Raw genomic sequence first — 9,346 nt, 5'->3', positions numbered from 1 at the left:
GAGATGATTCTCACACACACTTTTTTGATCCTCACACACCAATTGAGTATTATTAGAAGAGTAAAAGGTTAAAATAGGTGTGTGAGTATCAAAAAAGTGTGTGTGAGAATCATCCCCCTTACTAAAAACCACTTGCCAAATATATCAATAATGTAAAATGTATATCGTTAGTCATGATTAGACCAACGATATTAATTAATTGACTCTCTCATGGCATTTGTGAGTCCTGTAAAGATCTTGACTTTTTAACTAATTTAGAACGTGCTAATTAGATTATATTTAACTTTAAAGTAAGCAAAATATGAATTTCAAATTGCATCTTGTAAGAAGTTCTATGTGATAGTGATATAATTTAATACTTCCACAGTTCCACCTTACAATAAATTAAAATTTTCTAACCAGCAATTTTAGAATCAATCATGCGTTGTATACGATTTAATTTAATGATCGTAATCTTATTATATAGAATTAGTTATGCGTATTAACGATACCTCCTCTAAGAGTTACTAAAAAAAATAAAGATTGATATATGATAAACTCTCGTAGTTATGGTTTTTATATTAGAAATGTTATTAATGATAAAAATTATAAAAATTACTCGTGAAAATGGTTATTAGACAAAAGCGGTATATTCACTACTAAGGTTCTTGCCGGAATTATTGCCAACATAAAACTCGCCTAACATCCCGATATAGGCACTATATCAGAAAGTTGCTATATTCATTTGGAGAGCAAAATGGGTAGACTCCCCACTCGCCCGGAACTTGATAAATGTGGTATTGATCTCGACACAACGCTATGTTCTCTTTATCTGGCAATGTTGAAACAGTAGAACACATATTTTAACAAACTGCCCATTCGTTCAAAATATTTGGATTCTATTACCCAAATGGTGGAATCTCCAATCTCAAAGTGTTACAAGTATCGGTGAAGCTTTCATGGAAGATGAGGACTTACTACAACATTGTCAGCTAAGCTCATTTGGCAAGCCACGAAATGGATATGCGGATATACTATTTGGAAATTTAGAAACGCAAATGTATTTAGCATCAAAGAATGGTCCCCAACGTGATCATCTCCTAAATTCAACTTTTAAGTTTAAATTGGATCTCAAAAAGATTAAAGCAAGCGGCGTTAGTATGTCACCTATTGATCATTAACCATAGCTCTTTCGTTTTGTCATATAATTAGCTTGCAGGGGTCGGATAACTGAACTCAAACGTTTTCGATATTGTGGATTGACATTAAAATGCAATGCCACTGTCTACTTGGTTAGGACAATAATATTGTACATGTCTAGTTATCGAATGGCTATGGCCATGTTCTTTTAGTATACTTGTAATTATATTTCTTTATTAATAAAATAATTTTTTGCTTTTCAAAAAATAAAAATGTTAACTTTATTATATTATAGCAAAGGTTAACGATGTGGACATTACAACGAAATACAACGTTAAGAAAACAAGAATTTACTTATATTTTTGAAAGTATTTTCTTTAAAACTTTGACTTTAAATAATTTTACTTCAGTTATATGATATATTTTTAAAAACAAACTCACACACCTTACACAAATATATACTTTTTTTATCCACCACTAATTCGAGCGCACAACTTTAAAGTTGGAGGGTTACCTCGATACTACTGCCAAAAACTCTGTAGTTGTGTATTTGATATTTGATTAAATTTATATGAATAACTTAGTTTTTAAATGTGGTTTTATTGCTTAATTGTTATCATTATTAATTATTATACAACACACAAAAAACTAAAATTAAAGTTGAAAAGAAAATTTAAAAGAAACTTTTGCATTTATCATGGGAGGAGGAAGTACAAAATATAAAAATTTCTTAAATAGAAATACACTATATAAATAAATTTAACCATGCAAGTTTGTGTGAGTGGCCACCGAGTTACGCACTTACGCAATTAAGCATATCATTTGGGTTCAATTTCAGGCTATGCCAATGTGCTTGTTCATAGTAGAGTTTCTCACTTATCCAAAAATAAAAAAATAAAAAATTTTATTTACTTATTAATATTAAATTTTACATACTACCTTTCTACAAAACATTTTAGATGGCGAACTTAGGTAAACTTACGCCCCGGTCGTCAGATTATTGACCCATTCAATCAAATACCGAAAGTGACTATTGACTTTTTAGAGTTGATGTCTTTGACCCAATTATATTGGCGTTTGTCTTGTAAATATGATGAAAATGAGTATCGTTATTAATTTATCATTAATTAACAAAATTAAATATGATGAAAATGAGTATCGTTATTAATTTATCATTAATTAACAAAATTAAGATATGAGAATTTAGTTTGTATATAAAAATGATAATAATAATCATAAAAATAACTAGCTTCAAATATATCACTATTTAATGCATGCATGTATTTTTTTAATGACAAACCTGATGAAAATAACTGAACCAAGAGGAATATTTATTATTAATTTTCAGGTGGTGTGGCAGTATCATGTAGTGAATGTAAATAATGATGAGTGTTAAGCTAATTTTAGTATTAAATTTGAGTGGAAAGATTTTATGTGATATGGTAAAATTTGATTGTAATTTGTGTGGGTAGTAAAAAAGTATAAATTTAAATATTTACGTGTCAATTTATGGAGTATAAAAAAAATCTCACGCCTATTTTTTCCTATCAGATAGTTTGACTGGCGCCTCTTTTTCGTCACGGGTAACGCCTCGATAAAGACTATCAGGGGCGTCAGATTTTGACACCTCACATGACATGTCATTTTTTGGGCGTAACTTTTGGGATCTCACGTAGTGACGGAATTTGAAGTTTTCGATTAGGGTGCGAAAATAAGTGTTCAAAATTTTTCAAGTGTAGTACATTTTAAATATTTTAAAATCATCTATAATCTGTAATAGATTTTAAAACTATTCAACAAAATTATTAAGATTTACTATTAATTAATGGCAAAAACTGAACTCAAGTTTAATATATCATAAGTAAGCTAATCATTCAACATCATTGATAAAATTATGTAGTATAAGAATAGATTTAAAGTTTTCAGTTATATATCATAGTATCACATTCTTGCCATCCAATTAATAGTTTAAGACCCAACAGGCAATAATATTTTTAACGCATAGAATGTTACAAACTTTATAAACACTAACCCCAAATGTGGGAGAGCCATGACTCTATTGGGTCTTAAGGTAGTTTGACCCCTATCTAACGCCCCTTTATGGATGGTCTTAAACTTCGAAATGCAAATGAGTTGTACATACACGCAACCCGTTTAAAACTCTTGTAAATTTGCAACACTTTAATAGCTAGCTATTGGGGCTCGAGTTGCTCGCTAGTAGGTTAACTTATTTATGTGTCTATAATAGCGATTTAAATATTTCAATACAGTACAATAAATAAACTTTGTAATTGCAAATTTGTGGAAACATTTGAATTTAGGGGTTGTGCTTGTACAATCTCTTTTTACTATACACAACCAAGTTAACATTTTGGACCCATTTACCTTATTCTCATGTATGGGTACAATGGTCTAAAATGTTAATTTAGTTGTGTATGGGTCAACCTCACAAATTTAATATTTAATTGAATTAAAATGAGAAAATCGTTTTGGTACTTATAACTACTTCCGTTTCTATCATGAATCTCCATCCATCTGTATATCTATAAATACCATCAAAAACCGCAACGAGTTCATGTCAGATAACTTCCTATAATAATACGGAGTAGTATATAATAAAATTTATTAAATCCATTATTAAATATTTAGAAAAAAGACTGAAAAAAAGATGCCTTGTGTTCAGATCTCTACAAACGTTTGCCTCGATGGTGTTGACACCGATTCCATCTTCTCCGACGCCACAAAAGCTGTCTCACAAATTATTGGCCGACCAGAGCAAGTAAATTCACTTAATCACTTTCTTCTATCTTATATTATTCTTATATTCTTATATATCAAGTGTTTTAGTGATCCATTTTCTCTTTTAATGATATTTATATAACTGCTTTTTACTTTTATGTGCTTAAAATCTGGAGTATATTTTTTTTATAATCATGGATCGCTTTAGTTAATTTTGGCACATGAGATACTGGGATTGAATTTGACTTTTAGTTTTACCATAACCAAGTAACATGCAATTTTTTGTTCCATATGCACTTGTACTTTTGTGCTTTAATGCGTTACTAGGACCACCGCTCTCATCTCGGACGATCATTACCTCTGCATAACAACATATATACGGAGCAGAGTTTTGTTGATTTTTACATTGAGAAATATAGTTGATTTATTATAGTTTTATGTGTAAAATAAAATATATAGTTTTTGAAAGTCTGAACTTTAAGATAGCTTCAAATCTTACCCACATGACAAAAACTTATCTTCATCCACTTGCCTTTATAATAAGTTAGTCGTTGGCTTCTAATAATACGAGTACTGTTGACGTCATTTCAGGAGAAATGCGAGTAATATGTTAAAGCTTGATAGTGAGTTAACAGGGAATGATTCAGTGTTCACAGAAAATAGTATTATTATCATTATTTAGAATTTAGAATATATATATATATATATATATATATATATATATATATATATATATATATATATATATATATATATATATATATATATATATATATGGGCAGGATCAATGGGTAAGTAACCAATCGGGGGAAGCGGGGGGAAGCAAAAAAAAAATTTTTTCATTTTTTTTGGAATTTTTTTTTCGGCATCAAGATCACACGAAAATATGAACATTTAGAAGAGACACTTCGTGATGAATGTTATTATTTAGGCGGGAAAACGATCGACAAAAATAACATTCAAAATAATATTGTTCGTGAAGAATATGAACGTTTTTTTTTTTTTTTTTTTTTTTCATGTTTTGTGAAGTAAAATTTAGCCCGATTTAGAGTTTAGGGTTTAGGGTTTGGTGTTTTGAGTTTATTCCATAAACCCAAAACACCAAACCCTAAACCCTAAACCCTAAACCCTAAACTCTAAACCGTTCGTGTTAAAAACTCAATCTAAATCATAAATCTAAACCCTAAATTTCTAAACCCTAATATCTAAACCCTATAAACCCTAATATCTAAACCCTAATATCTAAACCCCAATAGCTAAAACATCAACATACGCTCGAAAAATACGATAATTGTTATATATTACTTCTTCGAGCGTTTTTCCGTCAAAATAAAAACATTTATCACAAAGTGTCTCTACTAAATGTTCATATTTTCATCCCATGTATAATGTTCGTGAACAAAGTTTTTTCAAAAAACAAAATAAAAAAAAAGTTTTTGCTTCCCCCCGCTTCCTCCCGATTGGTTACTTCCCTCTTGATCCTACCACTATATATATATATATATATATATATATATATATACTAGGTTTTTGAGCCCATGCGTTTGCACGGGTGTGTAAAAAACCGTGCAAAAAATATAAATTACAGTTCATATTGATATGTAAATAGCGATACTAAAAAAATATGAAAAGTATAAGAATTATTTAAGAGCCCGTGTTGTTGGAAAATTTTTATAAATTCTTTTGAGTTTAAGAGTTCGTGATGTTGACTAATTTTAAAAATTCTTTTGAGTTTAAGAGCCCGTGGTGTTGACAAATTTTAAAAGTGATTTTGGATGGTGTTAGTGAAAAATATTGTGCAAAAAATGTAATTTGTAGTTAATATTGGTATGTAATAGCGATACTAAAAAAATAGGAAAAGTATAAGAATTATTTAAGAACCCGTGGTGTTGAAAAATTTTACAAATTCTTTTGAGTTTAAGAGCATGTGGTGTTGACGAATTTTAAAAGTTTTTTTGAGTTTAAGAGCCTGTAGTCAGTGTTGTAAAAGTCGGCCGACTTGGCCGACGCGTCGGCCGATGCGTCGTTTTTTTGGGTTCTCCGTCCTGTTTTTTCTGAAAACGACTTAAAAGGCGGTCAAAGCTAAAAGTTCGGTCAGAGTTTGTCAAAGACGGTCAAAGTTGGTCAAAAAAGGTCAAAATCAGTCAAATTTTCGTCAAGATGTGATATGTTTCTAAAATTAGGGTTTGTTTTCATTTTTTGGGCCGCCCTTTTCTCTGTGTCCTTACTGATTATGTACTCAGTAACATTAATTGAGTTTGAAGTTTGATTGTATTTAAATTCAAGTTCTTATTTAAGAAATATATGGTACAGAATCAACTATTTTATACATATATAAATATATATTCAAGAAATTATTAATAAAGTCAACGTTGGTCAACGACCGATGCGTCACCGACGCGTCCTTTTTAGGTCTCGACCGATGCGTCCCCGACTCGCGACTTTTACAACCTTGCCTGTAGTATTTACAATTTCTAAAAGTGATTTCATGTTTAATAATCCATTCAATATTGTAGTTAATATTGTAGTTTTTTTGAGTTTAAGAGCCTGTAGTATTTACAATTTCTAAAAGTGATTTCATGTTTAATAATCCATTCAATATTGAGTTTTTGTTTGGTTAGAGTTAGTAATTTGTAGTTAATAACCGCTGGGGAGTCGTTATGTAAATAAAATACAGATCAGTTTTTCTAAAAGTCTTGTTTTTGGGTTGTTTCTTTTTGTTTGGTTAGAGTTGAGTTTTTGTATTGCTTGTTGTATCTGATTGTTTTTCGGGATCGTTTAGTGATCCGGTTGTTCATGGTTTGAGCTTAGTTAGCTTTTGCTCTTTGTTTAATGATATAGATCGATTACTGTTTTCAAATCTTGCAGTGTTTTTGTTTCGATTGTATCTTTGTTCATCTTTCTCATCTATTGATGAAAAGATTGTTGTAATGCTATCGTTATTTTAGAAAAAAAATTGATCCATATTGTCAACCCATATAATATAACTCTAAATAATTTTATTCGACTTATAAAAATAATTTAAAAAATCCCTAATTGTATCGAACTCCTTCCTTTTTGTCATCTCCCATCAATAAAAACCTAAAAGAGAACTTGCAACCAAAATTTTCCTTTTGAAAAACACAACCACCTTAAAAAACTTTCAAGCAAAACGATAGAATAAAGAAGAAAAACGAGAAAGAAAAAAAAAACAGTGAAGCGGGCTGAGCCTGTGATAATAGGTTGTTTTATCACGACTTGTCCATCCATATTACATAGTTTCATTACAAGGGAAAAATAAATACTACTTAGAGCACTCTTAACCATGACATAATGGCATCCTAAGACGGATTGTCACATCAGCGCCACATCAGCACCTCTTTTCCATCACTAACCAAAGACTAACTGCTAACAACCATGACATACCCATCACATACTTCCACACACCCACTAAATTAATTAATTATTTACGGGTACAAGTAATAAGGCAAAATGTTCAACAAATAAATGCTTTCGAATCCGTGATCAATTGTGTGTGGCAACGACGAAATGGAGTACGGGACATCGACCACTAGCCAACGACTAATTGCTAATATTGGTGTGATGAGAAGGCGGAGGCAACGGCGAGTGCAACGACATAACCGTTACTAGCCCTCTTATAAGATTACGTAATTTACCTTCCCCTTGGAACTCTTGAGTCTTGACCAACACCATTTTCCTTCACACACATCACGTCTCCGTACACATCTGCCCAAAATAACGATCCATCGACTTAACAATCTTAAGTAACATTAGATCTCAACCCTCCAGTGACTGAACAATACATATATACATATATTTAATAATATCATTGTGAAAGTTAAACTATATCGACTATTTTCTTGAGATAAATATCATCAAAACATATACAAACGGTTCATAATTGTATATTTAAGACTTATTTCTTTTTAATGTTGCAGTTTGTGATGGTAATATTGAAGGGGTCAGTGCCTATATCATTTGAGAAGAACAAAGAACCAGCAGCATTTGCAGAAATAATATCCATGGGAGGCATCACACCTGAAGTGAAGAAAAAATTGATATTTCAATTGGGCACAATTTTACTAGAAAAAATATATGTTCCAAGAACAAGATTCTTTGTTAAGGTCTTTGATACAACTATGGCTACTAAATATTCCAAACTATAGCCTTCTTTTATGTTCTAAAAATTTATGTACTTGTGTATCAGTTAAATAAAATATATTTAACTTTTGACTTTGATAGGTTCGTTTTGGATTTTTGATAAATAAAAAAGAAAAACTATACAAAACTTGAACACCTATATACTACTAACAAATTATTTGATTTTTTTTTTTTGAGAAAAAATTAAATGTAAAGAGAACAGTGGAGAACATCAAAAGGTAGTCTAGTGATTGAGAGTGTGAAAATTTTCAAAGAGTCTCGGATTCAATCTCTACTATTTATATTTTGAGGCATTGCCTTAAAAAAAGAATAATGGGAGCAAATCATCCAAAGGATGACAACACAATAATCTATAAACAAGGATAAGGGTGTTCAATATTTGGGTTTAAATCGAAAACCAAATCGAATCTAAACCGAAAAACCGGATCGAATTTGTATTTGGTTTTCGATTTTATTTTGGTTCGGTTTTAAAGCTGAATTCGGTTTTCGGTTCGATTTTTTGTTTTAGTTTTTTTTTGAATTCGGTTAAACCGAGAACCAAAATCAAAATTGATATGACTAATAATATATTAAATTATTAATGTATACAGACCAAAAAGCAATTTAAAAACTCAAAATTGAAAACTGAAGTCAATTTTTATTGTTTACTTTAATTAAATTATGTATTTTTCGGTGTAACCGAAACCATACCAAATTCAAATTCGGATTTCGGGTCGGTTTCGGTTTTGAAATTAATTACGATGTTTGGTTAAGTTTTTAGTTTTGGTCACAATATTTTTCAAAATCGAAAAAACGAAACCCAAAACCAAACCGATGAACACCCCTAAACAATGACAAAAGCCTAAGCAAACAAGAAAAAACAATTCTACCACATAAACAACAAAAATTAAGACCTCAAAACACAACGACCAAGCACAGACAAACTACAACAAACAAATCACATCCACCTCACTAATAACAAATCCCTCAATGATAAGTGAAGACAAGACAAGAGTTACGTTTAACCACCAAAAGCTAAAGACTATACACCCATCAAGATCTTAAAACATAACAAATGTCACCTTTTATAAGTGTTTAATAACGTAACTGAAAATTGACTAAAAAAGCAACACTAATAATAATATATAAAATAAAATAAAATACTATAGAGGAATTTTTATTTTTATTTTTGAAAATTTTACATTTCATAAGCTTTACATTTTCAATAAGTTAGTTTCAAGGAGTTTTTTTTTATAAGATCTTTTGATTATCATAAGCTCTCTTTATATCTTCCGTCAAACAAAACTTATGACTTGAAGCATATTCAAGTTATAAGCGCCAACTCCTA

The 9,346-nt window shown here is 30.3% G+C and overlaps 1 protein-coding gene across 1 annotated transcript; it reads left to right on the top strand.

Annotated features, from left to right (window-relative positions):
- The first annotated feature begins 3,641 nt into the window (after window positions 1–3,641).
- LOC139855532 (uncharacterized) lies at window positions 3,642–8,060 on the top strand. Its single transcript, XM_071844768.1, has 2 exons — window positions 3,642–3,898; window positions 7,797–8,060. The coding sequence occupies exons 1-2, from the start codon at window positions 3,788–3,790 to the stop codon at window positions 8,022–8,024; spliced, it is 339 nt and encodes a 112-aa protein (XP_071700869.1). The 5' UTR covers window positions 3,642–3,787; the 3' UTR covers window positions 8,025–8,060.
- The last annotated feature ends 1,286 nt before the right edge of the window (window positions 8,061–9,346 follow it).

This window comes from Rutidosis leptorrhynchoides, chromosome 6, assembly GCF_046630445.1.
Source record: "Rutidosis leptorrhynchoides isolate AG116_Rl617_1_P2 chromosome 6, CSIRO_AGI_Rlap_v1, whole genome shotgun sequence".
NCBI lineage: Eukaryota > Viridiplantae > Streptophyta > Magnoliopsida > Asterales > Asteraceae > Rutidosis > Rutidosis leptorrhynchoides.
Note: the sequence above shows the minus strand (reverse complement) of the source record. Positions and strands in the feature narration are given on the sequence as shown.